The 23,153-nt window shown below is 36.1% G+C and overlaps 1 protein-coding gene across 1 annotated transcript in view; it reads left to right on the forward strand.

Annotated features, from left to right (window-relative positions):
- Nucleotides 1-23,153, forward strand: part of VLN1 (villin-like 1) — a 40,990-nt gene that overhangs the window by 13,808 nt on the left and 4,029 nt on the right. Inside the window, exons 9-17 of the mRNA XM_089165667.1 lie at nt 90-237; nt 344-429; nt 519-674; nt 1,222-1,290; nt 3,104-3,172; nt 3,347-3,484; nt 10,166-10,297; nt 22,646-22,793; nt 22,904-22,914. Coding sequence (XP_089021793.1) covers nt 90-237; nt 344-429; nt 519-674; nt 1,222-1,290; nt 3,104-3,172; nt 3,347-3,484; nt 10,166-10,297; nt 22,646-22,793; nt 22,904-22,914 — 957 coding nt within the window. The remainder of the gene's footprint in view (nt 1-89; nt 238-343; nt 430-518; nt 675-1,221; nt 1,291-3,103; nt 3,173-3,346; nt 3,485-10,165; nt 10,298-22,645; nt 22,794-22,903; nt 22,915-23,153) is intronic.

Raw genomic sequence — 23,153 nt, forward strand, 5'->3', positions numbered from 1 at the left:
TGGCTATATGCTATGCTATGCATATCGTTTTCGTTTTTGGATATATTGTATTTCACAGTGGTTTCTGATCTGCCTAGTTAGTTTCACAGGATATACTGAGTTCTCAGGGCAGGTCAAAAGGCACCCATATAACTTTCTTGACTGGAGGCTCAGAAACTGCCACATTTAGGTCATATTTTGATGGCTGGCCTCAGACTGTAGAAAACTTGTATGAAGAAGGCCGGGAGAAAGTTGCAGGTTTAGTATCTACTCACAACAATTTTTTCTGTAAAAATAAAATAAAAATACCAATGGCTAATGAATCTGTTCTAGTGCATTGATTTTTTACTTTCTGCATTTACAGCAATTTTTAAGCACCATGGATATGATGTAAAGGAAATTCCTGATGAAGACTGGCAACCATTTATTAATTGCAATGGCTCTCTGAAAGTAACTCCTCACTAGAGATTTTTGGTTTACATTTTTACAGCATAGATTTCAGTACCTTGTATTGATTCAATGTTTAATTAATGATATAGGTTTGGCGAGTAAATGGTAGTGAACTTTATCTCATTCCAACTGCAGAACAGAAAAAGCTTTTCACTGGAGACTGCTACATTGTGCAGTACATTTATCCTGGTGATGAAAAAGATGAGGTCTTATTTTATGCATGGCTTGGTCGTAATAGTGTGGCGGTAAGCATTTTGTCTTATGACAAATATTTGGTGCTTTGATGTTTGGAAATAATTGATTTATTTCTTTACGTGGACTTGCTTCCTAGGTGATTCTTACCCAGTGCATACTATTCTTATCCCCCTTGGTGGTGAAAATTCATTCTTTTGTTTCCCCCTTATTTTAGCATAACAAACAAATAAATAATTCATATGTTGGTCGAAGACGGCTTATTGACTCTTTAGGTTCTTTCATGGCGCTCCTTCTTGTTGTTAGAATGTAAGAAGGGTACTTTAGTGATATGCTCTATGTCAGTCTGAGTTGTAATTTCTGCGCTGTAATCTTTTCTTTAACCACCCTTGGAGGTATATGTAATTTCCGATATGTTTGTAGTTCTTTTGTCCACAACTTGCACTCTTCTTCTCTTTTCTCCTTCATCTTCCTCAACTCCTCAGCTCTTGGTCTTTATTTATTGTTGACCCTAACACTTTCTAACTCTATTAGAATTTCAAACCGGATTGAGTTTTAGCTGATCATTAAGAATCTTACTGTTTTTTCTTTCTGTTGCAGGAAGACAGAGTTGAGGCAATCTCTCAAATGAATGCAATGGTTGATTCAACCAAGGGTGCTGCGGTGATGGTATGCACTTTTTTCCGCTACTACTTGAAATGTCTGCCTTTCTTTTTAAACTGTTTTTTTGGGGGTGGGGGGAATGGGTATAAATTACCAAGTGCAAGTTTTCATTAGAAGATAATACATCTCTCTCTCTCTCTCTCTCTCTCTCTCTCTCTCTCTCTCTATATATATATATATATATATATATATATATATATATATATATATAATATTTATTATTTACATTTTTCTGTACAAAAACAAAAGTAGATGAGTGGTAAGAAAGGCAGAACGATTATCTGAGTTGTCAGCTCCACACCAAACATGAAAGCACTTGGATACGTGAAATTGGAAAGTTGTGTATAACAATATAAGATTCTATCTCTGAAGGTGCCTTGAGCACCATGGACATTGAGAATTTTCCAGGGGAACGGAATCTAAACATGAGAATCAGATTGAATCAAAAGCATTTCAACTTCTTGTTCCTTCCATAGCTGCAACTGCCTAAGAATAGCGAAAAATCCCAGTAGATACAGGGTTCCAGATGTAGCCCCACAAATGTGAATTCACAACTCTTCCTCCCTTTCTCAAATTCGCCACAAGTTATGCTCTAAAGGAATGGATCTCCTCCTGCTTTGGTAAATATCTCTTGGCTAAACTCCTCTCCAGACTCAGCTGCAAGCGGATCCTCTTAATGTGCTTATTGCTGAAGAAGAAAAGAAGACTGCTCTTTGGCTATCCACGGTCCTTGATCAAGAGGAAAGCTTCATGTAACACAAACCCTAGATTACTTGGCTGGAATTAGGGGATTTTGTCACAGCTTATTTACACAGGTCTTTCAAAGCCCCCAAAAAACTGCAATTCCATCCTTGATCTCTGAAAACAGGATGGTGCCACAGTTCGAAATGTGGAAGTTAAATGCGGACTTGGCTTCTGATTTCTTCAGAGAATTATTCAATGGCTTCTCCATCGGGTAGGGGAGCCTCCCAGATAATCACCGCCATTCACTCTCTCAGGTGCCTGGGTCTAGATGGGTTCAGGCTTGGCTTTTCCTCTCTTGCTGGGTTATAATAAAAGTGGATTTAATCCATGCTGTCAATGTCAAAATCATCGTCAGGCCAGATTGGATCAGGGGAGTAACTCATACTTTTCTCTGCCTTGTCCATAAGAAAGGAGCAGACTCTATATCGGAATTCAGACCCATTGCCCTTTGCGAACTAGTCTTCAGGTTCATAGTGAAAATCCTGGCTCTGAGGATAAAATCTGTGGTGGAAGGACTCTTTGGTCAGCAATAACCAATTAGCCTTTGTCCTTGTTAGAAGTTTCTCAGAGAACACCTTACTTTACCATGAGATGTCAGAGGGTCTGAAAGAAGATCCCATTTCCCTACAGCCCTCATGAAGACTGATATTCACAAAGCTTTCTCAGATTGGGCAACCATCTATATGACTTAAAGTAATTGAACTCATCCAGGATATGCGGCAGCATTGTCAAATAAATTGATGCCTTTGTGATTCTTCTTTGGGGGTTGAAGGCCTCTGTGAACTTTGAGCATTATAAATTTGTGTCTCACCAGTAGTTCATATAGTTTTCTGTTTGATATTTCTCTTTGAAGAAATCAACTATGTAAAATGGCATTAGTATATTTTTTTGCTGGAAATGATTTTCTTATGACAGTTGGTAATCTATGTTGTAGCATTGCCTCAATTTATCATACCAGGAATGTATTGGTTTCAAATAGTATAGTGAATATACATTTTTCTGTGGATTATTGATCTTTCCTTCATCATACAGGCAAGTTTGTACTGTTTATAATGCTTAATTTTCTCAATTTTAGGCTCGAGTCGTCGAGGGTGAGGAGCCAATTCAATTTTACTCAATCTTTGAAACATTAATTGTCTTCAAGGTGTGTATGAAGCCCTACTTTATTTATTTGTTTGTTCATATACCCTGGCCCCAGAAAAAAAGAAGAAGAAAGAACCACTCCTGGTGAGGTGAAATAAATATGTGATTATGCCTGATTTGTTGGTTGGAAAGCACTGTCCTTGCTTCTGATCTGTTGTGTTTTCATTTCATGTAGGGAGGAATGAGTCCACGATACAAGTGTTTCATATCAGATAAGGAAATCATAGATGAAACTTTTGGGGAACAGAAGATAGCTCTTTTTCGCATTCAAGGATCGGGCCCTAATACCATGCAAGCCATTCAAGTTGATCCAGTAAGTGTATTCTTGCTCGTCTCGCTGGAAGACATACCATAAGTTTGAATGTTGGAGATTCATTCTGAAAGAAAACATCGGAAAAAAAAAGTAAATTTACTTTAAGATAGTCTTCTAATCTAGGAAGGGTTTAAAATATGAATTTTAACAGTCATTTTGCTTGGACCCTTGGACAATATTGCTATTATAATGGGTGAGGTTTGTTAGTCTGGTTGACATTTTCTCTAAATTTTGTGTTGTCTTATTATACAGATAAAAGCAATGATAGGAATGAAAGTTGTAATGGCAATGATGATGATGTGTGTCCCAAGACCTACCCTAAAAATAGTCCCAAGGCCCAAAGGAAGCCCTAGGCTTGCTGTCAGCAACATAGGAACTCACTTGAGACACCAGTAGTATTCTTGTAAATAAAAAAATCCAGCTCGATACAAGCAGTGGCATACTTGTAATTAGAACTACAACAGGACTTTAATTCTGTTCTTTAAATTTTGTTTGAGTCTTCTAGGTTATGTCAGGTCCATTAGGATAATGTTATTAATTAAATAGACCTGGTAATGAGTCCTTTAAGGTTAGTAATGACTAATGACAACAACAACAATAAGCCTTGTCCCAACTAAATGGGGTCGGCCCCTTTTAGGTGAGTAATGAGTCATATTTAAATTCAAGTTAGTTTCAATCTTTAGTATGACTACTAAAGTCAGTACAAGGCTATAAATGCAAGGCCTGTGCATGTAATAGTGTTCTTCAGATTACAAAATAAAAAGAGTGGCTATTGCTGCCTAAGAGTGTGATTTAGAGCTGCTCCATCAGTGGTGAGGTACCTCTAGGTTCTAGGCGACAAGTAAGCAACATAAGATTTCTAATTGAAGCATCCTCCACTTCTCTCCATCTAGGGGTGCAAGTTTGGCCCTAGTGGCCCTAACCTACATTGAGCCCGAATAGGGTTTGGGTTCAAGATTTTGGCCCTAAGGGCGCACGGTCAAAATATTCTGGCTCTGAATTATGGCCAAGGGTGGGCCTGGGATTACTATTTGTCCCACCTTGGCCTTGATTTTAGCCTTGATTTTGGCCCTAATTCTAGCACTGATTTGAATTAGCCTTGATTTTGGCCCTGATTCGAATCTTGATTCTGTCCTTGATCCTAGCCCTATTTTTTTGACCTTGATTTTGGCCCTTATCTAGACCTTAACTTTCATCCTAATATTAAGGTTTTTATTTTTTTGGGATTAAGAGCTTCTTATATACCGGGATGGGAATGAGAATATTAATGCCGCCAAGTGGGTGTGAACCTAAGACCTCCCCGTGGGAGGTTGGGCCTTTAACCGCTTTACTAACCCACCATTGACTAGTATTAAGCTTTAGACTAACATTAATCCAAACCCTAAGTCATTCTGATCCAATGAGTTTACTTATATTTATATTATTTGTTGTTGTCATTTAGTAAATATAAATGATTTGATTTCCTTTTTAATATGTTATGATAAAAACAAACTATATATATATATTTTTAATTTCTTTTGATGTTGTCATTTAGTAAAAGTAAATGATTTAGTTTTTCATTTGAATATGTTATGGTGAAGTGTTTTTTTTTTTTTTTTTGGGTTTGTCATTAAGAATAAAAACAAACTAAATCATTTGTTACATCCTACATTCTTATTAAATATATTTATGTAAATAAGTATTGACTTACTTATAATTAAAATTCTAATCCACTCTAATTAGGGTGTTTTAGAATTAAAAATCTTAATTTGGAACATTTAAGTAAATCTCAAAATAGAAGGTTCTTAAAAGAAATTGGAATGATGTGATCTATAGATTAATTTTTTTTTATATGACATTATATATTAGAATTTTTTTAATCATATTAATTGTTGATAAAAGATGATGCCTCGGCCTTTAATGATGTGAAGTATCTAATATCTATTGTATATCTTTTTTATTAATAATCAGTCAAATGAACAAGACAACTTGCAAAAAGATTCACAAATAAATCATTGGTAAAATTTAGTTCATAATTCTTTTTTATAAGAATCTTATTTTTCAATATGGAAATGGCCAAAATTATTGGTATTATTTGAAAAAATTGATTTGAAATAGTAAAATTATACTAACCTATGTTCTAAGTCAAATGTTATTTTTCGAGGTAAATACAATTGGGTTTTAATTAACAAGGTATAATAAATACTTGACATCATTAGACTGGTTTTTGTCTTTTAAATGTATTATGTTGGTAGATACCACTAGGGGTGCGATTGATATTTTGAATTGTTTTGTGATGATGGTGATATTAGAAGACAAATCACGAAATGCTGCTAATAATTTATATATATCACGTATATGTACAATATAGAAAACTCCCTTTTGCACTCCTTCAAGATTTTTTATTTTTGGGTAGGAATGTAAGATTTTTTTCTTCTCATGTCTTATATATTGATTAGGCATATTTTAAAATTAGAATTACAATGCAAAGTGTAAAACTCTAAAACTTAACATCACATTGTATTTGTTGGTCACTTTTTATATAATACATTTATAACAGACCAATATTTTTATATATTTAATGGTTCAAATTCAATAACAAGTTAGATTCAAAATTAACAAGAAGTTAGGTTATGCATATCAATTATTATATGATTCAAATTTGATCACAGATGGTAGGGGTGTCAATAAAACCCTGTAGACCCAACCTGGCCCAAACCCGCTTTGAGCCCGGTCCAATATCAACCTGATTTTTTCAACCCCAAGGGCATGCTTGGGTTACAAAAATGGTCAACCGTATCTTAGTTTAGTTTGATTAAATTTTACTAAAAATGTAATTATGATATGAATGCAAGGTTGGTTTGTTGGTAAAAACATTATTATTCATCCAAGAGGTCTTGGGTTTAATTCCAAAAAATGACGAATTTCTCATGGTGGAGATAGGATTGCAACACGGTTGGGCTAGGCTGGGCTTTTTTAATCCCAATCCCAGCCCTATATGCTTTTAGCTTAGCCAATTCCCGCCCTGACCCTAATTGATATATATATATATATATATATATATATATATATATATATATATATATATTATATATATATTTTTTTTTTTTTTTTTTTTTTTTTTTTTTTTTTTTTTTTGTGTGTGTGTGTGTGTGTGTGTGTGTGTGTGTGTGTGATATAGATAAATTATTAGTGGCACTTCATGATTTGTCTTTTAATATCACAATCACTCTAAAACAAATCAAAATATCAGTCGCACCCTTAGTAATCCCTGCCAACAGAATATATTTTAAAAGACAAAAATTAGTCTAATGAAGTAAAGTACCTATTATACCTTGTGTCATTGTTAATTAAAACCTAATTGTTTTTACCTAAAAAAAATAAACGTATATATAACATTTACCTTAAAACATTTTTTTTATCAAACATTTACCCTAGAACATAGGTTAGTATAATTTTATTCTTCCAAATTGATTTTTTTTTTCCGAATAATACCAATAATTTTGGCCAATTCCAGATTGAAAAATAAGATTCTTATAAAAGAAAAATTACAATTTACATTATAACAATGAATTATTTGTCAATTTCTTTGCAAGTTGATCTCATGTTCACTTGACTATTTCGTTAATAAAAAAGATATACAATAGATATTAGATACTTCACTTTATTGAAGGTCGAGGCATCATCTTTTATCAACAATTAATATGGTGAAAAATATTTTTTAATATATTATATCTTACAAATAAAAGTTTTTATTTTTTTATTTTTTTTATATATCATGTCATTCAAATTTCTCTTAAGAACCTTCTATTTTGAAATTTTACTTAGATGTTCCAAATTAAGGTTGTTAATTAGAATTTTGATTATAAATAAGTCAATAATTATTACATAAATATATTTAATCAGAATGTAGGATGTAACAAATGACAGTGTGTTTTTATCTTTTATGACAAAAAGAATATGTTTTTATCATAACATATAAAAATAAAAAAATAAAAAAATAAATCATTTACTTTTACTAAATGACAACATCAAAAGAAAGAAAAAAAATAGTTTGTTGTTATCGTACCATATTAAAAAAATTAAAAAACATTAAAAAAAACTTTTAGTAAAAGAAAAAAATAATATAAATTTAAGTGGACTCATTAAATCAGAATGACTTAGGGCTTGGATTAAGGTTAGTATGAAGTTTAATATTAGGATAAAAGTTAGAGTCAGTATCAGGGCAAAAAAAATCAAGGTTAGGATCAAGGACAAAATAAGGTCAGAATCAAGGCTAAAATTAAGGACAAAATCAGAGTCAGAATCAAGGACAAATTGGGGACAAAATCAAGGCTAACATGGGACAAATAGTAATCCCAAGCCTGCCCCTTGGCCCTAATTTAGGGTCAGAATATTTTGGCCCTAACCCTCCCTTAGGGCCAAAATCTTGAGCCTAGGCCCTATTCAAGGCCACCAGGGTCAAACTTACACCCCTAACTCAGACCTAATTGCAGCCCTTTTTGCCCCTCCATATCCGTCATTCCTTGCTGCCCTAGATTCCCAAACCCTAATCTATGAAACCCTAACCCTAAATTTGTGAAACCCTAACCCTAGATCCTCAGAACTCTTACTCTAAACTATATAAACCTAGCCCTAGACCTTCAAAACCCTAATCCTAAGTCTGTAACATCAATCGAGACCCCTTACAGCCTTAACTTGAAATCTCTCAAACCATTACCCTAGACCTGCTCAAACCTAAGTTTGAGAGGTCGCTACCTAGCCCTATTTCTTGCATCCAAAGGGAAACAATCCAGCTTTTGTATACTTGAAATATCGAGAAACAAGGGTCCTAATCTAATAAATCAGGCCTGACTTATAGTTCTGATTTGACCCTAAACTAGACCTGAACCAGTTCTGACTGAAAATCCTTGAAACCCAAAGTCTGCCTACTGCTATTCATCTAAGATCTTAGATTTCTGGCCCTCATTCGCTTGAGGCTACTTTAGATGATCTTGATCAATATAAGAAATCATCTTTTTAATTTATTTTCCATCATAGTGTAATGGTCTTTGGCACACTCATTTGTGACACCACACTTGATATAAAAATGATTGTAAATACCTGGATCATTAATGAGGCCTAGTCATTTTATCTGTGTGCCATTGACTGTTATCTAAGACAGTTGATTTCTTGTGTCTGAGGCTTTATTTATTTATTTTGTGTGAATAAATAATTCATTACCAAATAAAAGAAGAAAACAAGGGGCTCCAGAAAAAGTGTAAAGAAAACACAGGAAATAATTAAGGCTAGGTTAGACCCTTAGTGGAAGGGAGAGAGAAAGACCTTAGGAGACAACAATATACAACACGAGGAGACATAGGAAAACTTGTTCCTAAAGTCAAAAGAGGTGCTGTCCCAAATCTGCTGAAAGAACTGAGTGGGAGGCCATTTCCTGATATACACCATCCAAATCTATATTTGATGGGGGAACCAAAGGCAGGCTTTCCCACTAAATTTCAGGTAGAAGACTCTGAAAAAAGGCGTATCCAACCAAATCCATCCTTGGTAAAGGGGAGGATCCTACAACTTATCAGGCCAACTATCCCTTTCCAAATGGAAGACGATAAGGAACAAGGGAAAAAGAAATAATCAATGTCTTCCTCAACATTCCAAGATAGGCAACAAGATGGGAACATTTATATGTGGTGATGTATAAGGAAGGATTGCGTTGGCAGGCAGTTGGAGAGAGCTTGCTGAAACAGTGAAGCTGTGATGTGGGATGTGGTGCCTGAAGGCCCTGAACTGGGCAAGCTTGTAACCAAGTTTTATGTAGCCTCTGGATTGGATGAAGTCCCAAGCTGCTTTTGAACCGAATAGGCCTGTTATTGTTTGGGCGTGTGTGAGAGGGGCGGGGGTTTGGTTCCAGATTATCTTTTCTCTGTTACCCTGGAGCCTGTTTTCCTTAGGGGGCACATAATTTGGCATAGTTAAGACTTAAAGAGTAACAGAGGAGGGAAGACAGAGGGGCACAATCACTTAGGCTAATAATATATAATATCAGCAATCATAGATTGCTCAGAGGGAACTGAACTTTGTAGCTCTGACATGAACTAAACAATCATCAATAATGGTAGGGATGGCTTAAAGAGCAATAGATTGACAAAAAATAATCTTTAGAAAAACTCAAGAAGCACCGGGAAGGAAAAGTCAGTCAAACATGTCATAAAATATTGCTCTGGCTCAACACATCATGACTAGCTATAATGCGTAACAACTCACTGAAGTTTGTATAATGCAGACACAGTATTCTAGTGAGCTCCATTGAACCCTAATGTTTAGTCCTTTGAGGAATCAGTCCTTCTGGACCATCTTCTTTCAGAACATAGCCTCTAACCTGATTAAGTATCAGAAACCTTTGATTTTGATTGTGATACAAGTAAACTATAATTATATGATTGTGCTTTAATGTGAAGGAACTTGATAACAATGTTAGGGAGATTTTGTTGGATATGGTTTACGTGTTTTGTCTTGCCTTTTGTGAAGAAATCTTGTATAGTAGAGTCTATGTGACCTTGAATAATTCACTTTTCATTGTTACTGTCAAGTGTCAACCCATAGATGATGCCGGTTGGCAATGGTTTCTAGGAACTTATCAAAACTTATTAGGATCATTTTTCCTTATGTGCTGACTATGACACTGGGGAGTCCTTAAAATGGCAGGTCCCAGGTTCACTTAATTCATCCTACTGTTACATCTTGCAAACTGGAGCATCTGTTTTCACCTGGACGGGGGGAAATCTTTCCTCAACAACTGATTATGGGCTTCTTGACAGTATTCTGGATGCTATAAATGTACGTAGTCTCCAGTTAAACTTTCTACTAACATGTTCTATTATTGATTGCCTATTTTCCATTTTCAATTTTGAAGGGAATTTTGTTAAGAATTGATGTAATATGGTACTTTTGAGTACTAAGTTATTATATTGTATTGTGCTTTTACCTTTTTACATTTTCACCTCCCTTAGGTATCTTATGTTGACACAATTGCAAGCTAAAGAATGTAGGAGAACAAGGAGAAGGTGAGTAATAAAAGAAAGTAGAAGGTTGGAAGAAGAAGAAGAGATAGTGGTGCAAAGCTGTGTGTAAGAGGTTTCTCTGTACCACACCCATAGATATGATGAAAGGAATTACGTACACCTCCCTAGGGGAGGTAGAAGGAAAATGATAAATTTACAACATTGGAGAGCTACATAACAAACCATTCCTAAGGTACCCCAATTACATAAACTCTAACATGCATGAGATAGGCATGTATTTCTTTACACGGTTAACTGAATCAGTATAGGGAAGAGAAATCTATTCTGTCCCACAAATCTTTACTGCCAACTTCTCCTTGTACCTGCAACTTTCATCTTCCCTTCAGTGGCTAAGTGGACCAGAGCCTCTGTCTTGCTGGTTCTCCATTCTTTTGAAATCCAAGAAAAAATTACGAAATAAAGAAGATATCAATTAAAGATAGATAACTGGGAACATTTGAGAAAGGGAGCAGGAGAGAAAGTTCAGTCTTTTTCAGTTTCTTTTGGGTCTGGAAATGAAACAAAATCTGTTTAGTTTGATTTTCTTGGCCAGTTTTGGTTTTGGTTCAGTTATGACACCCTTACCAGTGTCATAAGATAGTGCTGGCAGCAAACAGGTATATGAAGGTTATTCTTATTTTGTGAGGAGGTGAGTGGCCAGAGTAGGGAAAACAGGATAAGTATTTTACAGAACTTCGTGGCTGCATCAGTAAGTGTCAAGGTGACAAGGTGGTGAAGATTGAGCAATAAGCCAAGCAGTTAAATACAAGAATGCATATGAGATTTTCTATTGTAACTTAGTGGTGGCGAGTTTGAACCATATCCGGAATACCAGGTTTTGACTTGGGTGACTTACAAAATAATAAAACCTGGTCAAAAGTCATGGAGATCATCAGGCTCAGAAAATGACCAAACTTGGTCCTGGTCAGTTTGAGTTTTCCTCAATTCAGAGATTGTATCTGAGCAAGGAAAAACTACCGAGTTAAGTAATTTATGATTGCAGATTTGTGTAAATGTCACAGGTGATGGAAAACTCAATTAGGACTCTCAAGGCTTTGGTTGATTCAATTACATACTTTTACTAGATTACTCGGTTAACTTACAGAATAACACCGCTTTCAGAATCAATTCAAGCGCACATGTCCCTTTGAAAAATCAAAATCCTGTTGAGGACACAAAAGTATGTTTGAACTCTAGTAATATGAAGCAGGATCTAGGGTTTAATTGATCCGTGCAAGCCCTAGGTCTAGGTCCACCTTGTGGATCCTCTTCAAGTGAATCAGCAGTCTTCTAGGGTTTATAATATCCTATGGTTGAGGGAATCGGGCTGGGTAGGGAGTCCTAGGGTTGGGAATGGGATGGGGTTCGGTTCAGCTAGGGTGTAGACGTTATGATTTTGAATTCCAAGATTAATCCTTTCTGTGATTTTATTTCTCGGAATTGAATTCCAAGTCTAGGGTTTTGGAATTAGGGTTTTTAGGGTTTGAACTGGGGTTAGGGTTAGGGTCGAGTGTCTCTTAGGGTTGAGGGAAGGTGATTCTAGAAGGGCTTAGGGTTTGGATGAATGGTTAAAGAGAATTAGGAATTTGAAATTTTAGGGTTTCTAATGTAGAGATGAAGAGTAGAAATTTCTAGGGTTTAGGGGGAAGGGAGGGGCTGAATTGGGAACTGAAGGTAGGTTAGGGGGATGGGAGTCTAGTTCCTAATAGGGGTGGGTACTGGTTGAGGGAAACTGAGGGTTTTATATTTCATCAAAGGAAACTTGGAAACCTAGGGTTCTAGGTTTAGGAAAACTTTGTTTTAAGAATTCTGGAATTTCCAGAAATTGCTGGAAGGAAGAAGGAAGAAGAAGAGAAAGAAGAGGATGAACGTATCTACGCTGTATTAATTTTATATCGTAATTTTTTTATTTTTTTCTTTTTTTTTTTCTTTTTCTTTTTTTTTTTTCCTACCCCCACCCAATAAAAAAAAAAACACCACCCCCCCACCCCCTCCCTCCCCCCCCCCCCCCCCCCCTCCCCCCCCCCCTCCCCTTTTCCCCCTTCCCCACCTACCCCCCCCCCCACCCCCCCCCACAATTAAAATAAAATTCTTATTTTTTATATTATAAAAGGCAGAGGAGGAAACCAACAAACAACCAACACCAAAAAGATTTTTTTAACCCCCCCCAATCCCACCCCTTTACCCCCCCCCCCTAAAGTTTTTGCTTTTTTTTGGCCAAGAATTTTTTTTGCGTTGCCCCCCCCCCCCCCGTGGACTATGTGTTGAAAGAAACAATTGTGGGAGACTGGCTTATTGATCCATGATCTCAAGCCCTTTATTTATAATAAAGTGGAAAGTAGACTATTACAAGGAATAGAAGTTTACATGAATGCAAACTCTAATTTAATTCCTATACAAACTCTTATTAGACTCCTAATAGAATCCAACACTCCCCCTCAAGTTGAGGCATGGATATCACACATGTCCAACTTGACCAAAAAAGTATAAAACATCTGTCCAGGTAAACATCAGCAATTTGATCTTCAAACTTATAGATTACGTCTGCCTTATAGACTTCCATTTGATTTGTCCTCATCTTTACTGCAACTTTATGTCTCCAAGGAAGAACGCCCAAGTAAAGAAGTAGAATCTTCAAATGTTGAGAAGACTAAATTTCTGCACAAATCTGAGGGAAAATATATTTTTGGGGTAACAATAGCTAGGGTAAAACAGCCAAAGTGAAAGTTTTGATTTGTAGCAATGTTAGATCTTTAAAGGGAAAGTTTGCCAAGGGGCAATCTCCAAAGGTAGGGGAAAATTTGTCAAGATAAGTGACAATCTCCAAAGGTAATAGAGATCAAGTTCTGCAAAGGTCAAACGACAAGTCTTTTGCAAGGTTAGATCTCTGAAGGGAAGATGTCAAGTTAAGGGGCAAATCTCCAGGGTTAACAGAGATCAAGTTCTGCACAGTCAAAAATATAGATCTATAGCAATGTTAGATCTCCAAAGTGGAAGATTGCGAAGGTAAGGGACAAACTTTCAAAGGAGTAGAAGATTACGAAGGTAAGGGACAAACTTTCAAAGGTAACAAAGATCAAATTCTACATAAGGAAGTCTACATGAAAGGCTTTGAATTGTAGACATCTTCAATCTCCCCCTCACGTGTAGCGTTACACGTGGGAAGATAATAACAAAGGAAATTCCAATGGGGAAACTTGAAGAGGAAGAAATTATAATGGTAAGATAAAAGTATCAGGAAAACAAATCCAGAGAAAATGACAAAATTTGAAAGGGGGTTGACTGAGCCTACGGTGCCACTAATGAAGGTCTGATATTACCGAATGGATCGGATTAGAAGATGTAGTCAAAGCAGAAGTAGATCCTCCAATCGGCTCGAGCAAATAAAGTCCATTTACCACGACCAATCTCCTTCCCCAGATCCTAAAGTAGCTAGGTAGGAGTTGGTAGGGGTAGTAGAGGAAGCAGTGGTCGAGGCTGTACCGGCAGTAGAAGACTGCATAATACTTCGCAGAGTAGCGAACTCCTCCTGCGAAAAACCAACGTTTGCAGAGGGTGTGGTGGAAACTGTCTCAGAAAGGTTAGCCTTTTGTTTTCCCTGTCTTTGTGCTCGTTTTTGCTCAAAATCAGCAGGCTTCCCATGCAGTTTCTAACAATTTTCCTTGGTATGATATGGTTTGTGACAGTGCTCACACTTAACAATCTCCTTAGCCGGATCAGATTTAGTGCGAACAGATCAGTAAACCCGATTTCTCCATAATAGGAGTATGAAGTATGACTAATCGACGACTTTCCTCACACTGAACAAGAGCATAAGACTGTTCTAGTGTAGGAAAGGGAGAACGACTTAAGACTTGTACTCTGGTCTGATTGTACTCCACGTTCAAACCTGCCAAGAAGTCATATACTCGAATCTTATCAATGTACTTCTTATATGTTGCCACATCATCTGGATTAGTGGGGTGATAATCCCCATAATGATCCAACTCTTGCCAAAGAGATCGCAACTCAAAGATAATAGTGGGCCACGCTTAGTTCCTTTTGGGTAGTCTCATGAAGCTTCTTTCGTAGCTCATAAACCCGTGCATCATTCCCCAACTATCCATATGTTTCAAGAGTAGCCTTCCAGATTTGGGCTTCAATGATCAAGTAATAGGTAACCCCGGGCAATATTTGGATGCATGGAATTCAAAAGGAATGACATAATAAGAGAGTCGTTTGATATCCATTTATCCTCAGAACACACCCGGTAGTGGGTTTGATAGTAGTGCCCGTAATGTATCCAACTAGTCCTCTTCCAGCAATATTCAGGTAAGCAGATCGAGACCAGATCAAGTAATTTGTGCCGTCAAATCTTACCGAAAGAGAATGAAGAATGGGAAAATATTCGGATCCAGTGGGAGCAGTAGTATCATTGATGGCTGCCATGTTGAAAGAATTGTCTGTAGTTCTTCAGTCTTCACCCCTTCTGAAAAAAACTAAAACGTCGCAGAATGCAATAGCCGAACAACCCAAACAAGTCTAAGTAATGACAAGTCTGGGTAATGAGATGATATGAGCCAATTCTGCTTTCCCCCTTTTTTTTTTTTCTTTCTTCTTCGATTCTATCTTCGATTCCCGATTCGAATCCCGATTCATTCGATTCTGATTCTGAATCCTGATTCTGATTCTAATTCTAATTCTAATTCTGACCAGAAAACTGAAATTACAAATAAGTCCCTAAAACTATTTGATTTACAAATAGGTCCTAGAACTATTTGAATTTACAAATAGACCCCTGGAAATTTGTAAATTTGCAAATAGATCCCTAAAAATATGCAGATTTACAGAAATATCCCTAGAAGAATGTAAATTTACAAATTAAAGCCCTCAACCATCGTATTTATTTTTCTGTTGGGCTAATCGAAACTAAAAAACCAGCAGGTGTATGAGCAGAGTCAGGTCTTCATGATCGGCTCTTCCAGACGAAGAACAAGAGAAAAAAAATCGAAGAAATAACTCACTAATTGAAGTTGTAGAAGCAGCGGTAGTTGCAGGATCTGAAGCTGAAGCTTTTGCAGTTGCAGAAGTAGCGGAGTTGCTGATTTCTTCTTCTCTTCTTCTTTCCTCTGTTTTCTGTTTTTATTTGTCAAATCGAGACGTTACTGAAAAACTGCCAGCAGTAGAACTGAAGATTGGCGATGGGTTAGAAAATAAATTCAGAAGAAGAAGAAGGTGGGTTGCTTCCCTAATCGAAGCGATAGGTTACAAAAAAAAAGAATTTTTGTGATGGTTGCAGAAAATTCCAGCGACCGTTGCAGAAAATTCTGCAATGATTGGAGAAAATCTGCGATGGGTTTTGTAGAGAAAAAAAAGATTCTAATCGAACTTAGGCTCTGATGCCATGTTGAAAGAAACAATTGTGGGAGACTGGCTTATTGATCCATGATCTCAAGCCCTTTATTTATAATAAAGTGGAAAGTAGACTATTACAAGGAATAGAAGTTTACATGAATGCAAACTCTAATTTAATTCCTATACAAACTCTTATTAGACTCCTAATAGAATCCAACACTATGATCACACACAACACTCTAATAATTCACCTCCTTCTATTGGCAATTCTCCAAATAATTTTATAGACTATTTTGGATATCAGTTTGATTATATTAGTGCATAAGTTGAAAATCTGGAACAGAAGTTGATACCTAAGGAAAAACCTTATTTATCAGTTGATAGTTTTCTATGCATCCATGCATTATCAAAAACAACTGATAATCCTTTAGAGAACCACTGCAAAAAAGAAGAGCACTTTCCTTACCACAAGGAAAAATCATTGGAAGAAGCGTTACAACTACTCTTCTAATTCTGTTGAACAACAAAAATTATTTAATATGATGCAGTCTTATAACACAGTGAATGAACCTATCTTTAGAAAGCATGAATATGTGTTTTCTCTCGATGATTCTGATAGTGACTTTGACTCATCAATAGAATACAATGTAGAAGGCGAAAGTTTTAGGTCTCGTAACAAACAGAAATCCAAGGAATCTGCAAAAATCGAAATAGAAGCTGAGGATTAGGGGTGTCAACGGTGCGGTTTGGAGCGGTTTCGGGCCGGGCCTAACGGTTTCGGGCTGAGAAACCCCCAGCCCAAACCAGCCCATTTAAAAGATAACGGTTTCGGTGCGGCTTCGGTTTGGTGCGATTTGGGTTCGGGTTGACTAACGGTTTAGCCTAATGGTTTGGATTCGGTTTGGCTAACTTTTTGAACTAAATTAAAAATCAATATTGAAATTTATTTTTATTTTTTCCTCAACTCCAAATCCTAGTTTCTCACACACAAAACTACAAAAGATAGAGGATGAAGACTCCAAGTAGATTCAACGATGGCATTAGCTTGATCCAAACCACCCTCCACCCTAAAAAAATAAAGAATTTAGATTTTTCTATCATGTGTAAACGGTGAAACAACGTTAACGATTAAGATTAAGAATTAAGAGTTAAGAGTTATCAATTAAGATTTTAAAATTTTAAAATAATAAAATTAAATGAAATTAAAAAATTAAAAAGTTAACGATTAAGATTAAGACTTAAGAGTTATCAATTAAGACTTTTAAAATTTAAATAATAAAACTAAATGAATTTTGAAATTTAAAAACTTAAAACTTAAACCTTAATCGTGTTAACACTCAACTCTCAACTACTCAACTCAAGTTTCAACGTCTCAAACACCAAAATTGATGGATCATTAATTACATTTGAACAATACCCAAAAAAAAATAATTACATTTAATATTTTAATTTTATTTATGTAAAAGACTAACGGGCCGGGGCCGCACACGGGCTGGGTCGGGCCAGCCCGAAACCATTCGGGCTGAGGACGCTCAACCCAATTACGGCCCATTAACAATCGGTTCGGGCCGGTTCGGGCTATAACAGGCCGGTTCGGTCCGGTTTTAACGGTTTGGGTTGAAATTGACACCCCTACTGAGGATGAATGTAAACCACTACAGCATCCTTTGGTGAAACTGTTTTTGGAAGGGCTATGAGAGCTACAGAAACAACTGCAGCACAAGTTGAAGTCCACATTCAGTCTACAATGCTAGACGAGAAGATTTACACAAAATCTCAGTAACCTCTGGTGCAACTTATATGGACTTGACATACATTCCTATTAGGGATTATGCAAGAGCAATAGACGAATGGTCACAGAGCCTTGGAATAGTAATAACCAATTAGAAAACCACATTCTCTAAAGAATAATTCTTAGATTTTGTCTACAGTACACCCTCCAAGGTGACGTCCTATATTGGATGCGCAAATATGACATCGACAAGGGAAAAAATAAACAAGCAAAACTCGTGCAAAATTTCAATGATTTTGGAAAAATTCTAGAACAGGTGAACACCATGATAAAACAAGAATTTTGTGGAGTTCCACCAACAAATGGATACCTAGAGTATATTGAATTTCATTTAGGAAATTCAAAATTGCATGACATGCATGCTTTTGAAGACTTTGCGAAGGCATACATGTTTAATTATCAACAATTGGATGATAAAAAATCACCCCATTGGTTAAAACATTTCTTCCCAAATTTACCCGAACCATGGGGATGAATTATGTCTCAAAGGTTACAAAACCTTTCTTACTAGTTTTAGGACGGAAGATAGTATAAGTAATCAAATTAATTTCGTTTATCGAACTATTATAGATCATTGTCTCAAGGCAAAAGCTACTAAAGCTATAAAATATAAAGTTAATCCACAAGTTTGTAAGAAATATTATTAAAATGAGTATGAATTTGGCAACCTCCAAAGGTTTGAACTCATAAAAAACATAGGCACCCAAAACCCAAGTTCTCTGTAAATGGAGAAAATGCTCCTAAAAGGCGAAGTACTTTTCGCAAAAGAGAGCCCACTAAGTCCTCTTGGAAATATGTTCAACCAAAATCCCCAAATAAAACTAAACGATCTAAAATGGATTGTAGATGTTTTATTTGTAATGAAGTAGGACAATTTGCCTCAGAATGCCCTCAAAAGACTAAATCCCATAAGAATAAGATAAAGTTCTGTGAAGATAATAATTATAAGATAGTCTTTAAGGAAGAGGTGATTGACAAAACTAATATTATTTTATGCTCTAAGCACAGAATTGGAATAAGACAGATTGTACTTTGAAACTGAATTTGTTTTTATATTCAACAGACTCAACTTAAGAGCATCATCCTCTACTCCTGTAGACTACAAGCATCCTTTGGCGACACTATTTTTGGGGGAAGTTTGGAAGAATGTAGACTCCTAAAAGGTGGGAAAAAAAGTGTCGCCAAAGGATGCTTGTAGTGGCTTACATTCATCCTCAACTTCTTTTTCGATTTTTTTAGACTCCTTGGATTTTCATTTGTTACAAGACCGAGAACTTTCGCCTGCTATGTTGTATTCTATTGATGAGTCAGAGTCACTATCAGAATCATCAAGAGAAAATGCATATTCATGCTTTCTAAAGATAGGTTCATTAACTGTGTAATAAAACTGCATCATATTAAATAGTTTTTGTTGTTCATTGGGATCAAAAGAGTTGTTGTTAGTTTGTTATGCTTCTTCCAATGATTCAAATTTCCTTGTGATAAGGAAAGTCTTCTTCTTCTTCTTCGGAGTGGGTCTCTAAAGACTTATCAGTTGTTTCTGATAATGCATGGATACATTGAAAATTACCAGAGAATAGATAAGGTTTTTCCTTAGGTATCAACTTCTGTTCTAGATTTTCAATTTTTCACTAATATAAAGCAAATTGATTTGCAGAATAGTCTATAAAATATTTTAAAGTACTTCTAATAGAAGGAAGTGAATTATTAGCGTGTTGTGTGTGATCATAGTCCATAGAATAGGCTATGCAACGGAAGTAATATCCTTGTCCATTATGAAACTCAAACTCTAAGTTGGGTGGCTAAAATGGTATGAATCTGGTGCCTAAAACCGACTTTCGGCTATTTGGTCAGTGTATGGCTATTTGCTTTTGACCTTTATGCTGCTGAAAATATGGTCTTCAATTCAAGTATGACCTTTAACTTAGAGCTTAATCTCAGAATGATCAGTAAGAAATGTAGTAATTGGTGCAAATCTGAGGAACAGGAAGGAGATTGATCGTGGACTCTTTCATAGCTTATAATCCCTAGACCTGGGGTAATAATAGAATATGCAATGGAACGGATCAATGGTAATAATTACTAATATGATTTAAAAGTAATATAGTGAGGATATTTACATACAATAATTGCACAGCAACACTTGACTATGTAGTTGAGTATAGTATAGACGATCAAGATGATCCTCTAAGTTATATTGCAAAAAGACTCTAGAAAACTAGGGTTTGGGAGGGACAGGGAAGGCTGTGGATGAAAGAGGAGGGGCAGTTCTAGGGGTGGGGGTGTCTTATACTTACTTGAAGAATGTAAGGGAACTCAAAGCTTCTAAATTCTGCAGAAATCCTCAATCAATAGCAGCCGCAAGTCCCCTCAAAGAGAACCCGTGACTCCTAAACTCTTGCTCTTTCAATCTCAAACTTCATTGATATAATCATAATCTGATTTCTTACAACCTTGAGAGGCTTATTTATGGGCCTTTGAAGGAACTCATACTAGGACTCAACTTTAGAAAATAAATGTAACCAGGACTCATACTTATATAAGGACTCTTTCAAAGCTGACTTTGGAAGGTTCCAAACGGAAAAATAAAAGTAGATACGGAATCATTGTAGGAAGTAAACTGCAACTAGGGGAATCCCTCTCTACTTGGGAATCCCAACCTAACGCTCTTCAATAACTTGACAAATAATGACTCAAATTTGAAAATAAAAGTAGATCTAGGGTCCCACATATATTGGACCCAATGAAACCCTAAGTTCACTCAACCGAATAACGCAAAATTACCAAAATACCCCTAGGTGTACTAGAGGGCCATATGGAGTGGGGCTAACACCCTAGGCCTTAGTTCACCCTGACTCTAGTTCACACCATCTAGTGAAAAACCTAACACCTATTTAATCTATTTCTCATATTGTGTCTAATTTTTTAATGGCTTATGTGGGCACAGAGTGCAAAATTTCGCTAGTTTCGGTCATCTTGGTACCTACTGAGATGACCAAAATACTGAAGCCAAAATTTGGAATCTTATTTTAAATTTCTTTATTCGGTGGGGGGGGTTTGGGGTTATTCTGGCCTAGTTTTCGGTGTCCAGCCTAATTTGAGGCCAACAAACACACTAGAACACTCCCAAAGAAATGATCCTGATCGGCACATGTTTTGCTATATGCAGGAGAAACTGGAAGTCTGGAACATGAATTTAACCAATATAAATATGGATATTATGCAAGACCACACAAGATTTCATTAAAATGCAACAACAAATACATTAAGTATAATCAACATACAAGTATGTGTTGGGTTGAATCCATCTCTTGGGTCATGGAGGAGCACTCTAAATACTGGACATAAGCATTGCCATAACATGATACAGATCAAGTTATCCATATAGTCTGTTACTGGCATAACTGGTTGTGCTAGTCCTATGGATATCCAAAGATGGAATACACAAATGATACACTTGATCCATCTCTATACACATATAAAGACATGCTACTACAGTTAGCAAATAAACCACCATATGCTCCACCATATCCATATCCATAGCCATAAGCCCTATATGGCACAGTCCCTAGGAATTTTCAAGATTTCAGCGTAATTTGACCGAAATTTTGGTGAAATCTGAAAATTTTGATTTCGGTGTGAATTTCATTTCGCCCAGTACCGAAATGTAATACCTTGTGCGGGCATATATCGAAGTACGAAATCATGCTTCATCTGCTCTTGATTTCCTGTAGTTTTCTAGCCAATTAGCTGCTTAGCTGCTTAGCTGGTTAAGGAGAAGTAGATCATAGAGACTGGTTTGTGCGAAGGAAGCTATGGTTGTGGTTCAGGTCTCACAACTGCAAACCACCTTTCTGTTAAAGCTTTACAAAAAGTCATCCCTCTTATGAGTGTGGTTTATTTTTGAGCACTATTAGTTGATTTGATGTTGAGGTTCTCAAAGCTCAAAGAACTAAATAGTGCAATGTCTCTCTCTCTCTCCTTTCTGTTAAAGCTTTACAAAAAGTCATCCCTCTCATGAGTCTGGTTTATTTTTGGGAATTATTAGTTGCTATGATGTTGGGGTTCTCAAAGCTCAAAGAGCTAGTAGTACAATGTCTCTCTCTCTCCCCCTCACACACACACACACACACATATTTATGTTTCCACTACAAATCTATGCTTAAACCATATATATATATATATATATATATATATATATATATATATATATATATATATATACTGTGGTGGTCCTTGAGGAGATGGGATGGGTAAAGTATTAATTTCTTTTGAGTATTTTAAGAATTAAAAAAAAAAAAAAAAAAAAAGTAACGGTTTTAAATTTCAAATGTAGTTGAATACGTTCTCTTTTTTTTTTTTTGGTGGTGTTTTCTAATTTTATATAGAATATTGAAGAAAAAACGATGAGTCACCCTGACCAGGTTTAATTGATCAAGTCACCAGGTATTCATGAAAACTTACTCAACAACCTTTCCACAAACAGTGGGATCGCGCTGCATATGTGTGCCCCTCCTTAGGCTCTGCAGTGCAGGAGTCTCATGTACTGAGTATAGCCTTATGATATTTTCCATGGCTTTAAATACATCTGTGCAGCTTAATCCACTTGTTTGAGTCCTTAACGCCTCTGTGTACATTTTCTATGGCTTTAAATACATTTGTGCAGCTGAATCCACTTACTTGAAACCTCAATGCCTCTGCCTCACATTTTCTTGTATTTCAGTGGCTTGTAGTTCATTCATAAGTACTTATTTACACAAGTATCTCCTCTTTAACAATTGATGAGCATTTTAATTAGAATTAATTCTCATCAATAAACAGAGCTCATATCACTCAGAATGTGTTTGCAAGAAAAGAAACAAGAAACAGTTAATGTGTTAATCATGAACTTTTATGAACCTAATTTCTTAAGACTAGAAATCTATTAACACATTCCTGTATGATCTCCAATTTTTCTGTATAATCCAATTTCCCCCCCCAATTTTAATGGTATTGCAGCTCACATGGCGACCTGTATCAGTTAGGGAAGGCAGTGAACCTGATGATTTCTGGAATGCACTTGGTGGTAAGGCAGAGTACCCAAGGGAAAAAGAGACCAAAAGATATGAAGATGACCCACATTTGTTTACTTGTACCTCCACAGAAGGTGAACTCCTTCATTTCAATTTTTCTTGTTCCCTGAAAGATTTGGCTCAGCAACATTTCTAATGGCTGGCTGTGGTTGTGCTGTACCTTGTCGGATTCCAATTTGCTCAGATGATTTCAAGGTAAATATGGTTTACATGTTTTTATTGGTTCCCATATTTCTTTGCTATCCCAACTTAGGAGAAGTTAAAATATAACGCAGATGCAGTCGAGTAGTATAAATTAGGTCTCATAAAATAAGAAAGATAACTAGTAATTCTCTATGACTCATTGGATTTTCAGAATATTGCTCCTAATTTGATTTTGTTACTACCTATTATTAGCTATAGTTTCCTACACCGAGAACCTAGGTACAGCCTTC

Source organism: Hakea prostrata, chromosome 8 (assembly GCF_041222555.1).
Source record: "Hakea prostrata isolate BN-2017 chromosome 8, UWA_Hpros_2, whole genome shotgun sequence".
In the NCBI taxonomy this organism is placed as follows: domain Eukaryota; kingdom Viridiplantae; phylum Streptophyta; class Magnoliopsida; order Proteales; family Proteaceae; genus Hakea; species Hakea prostrata.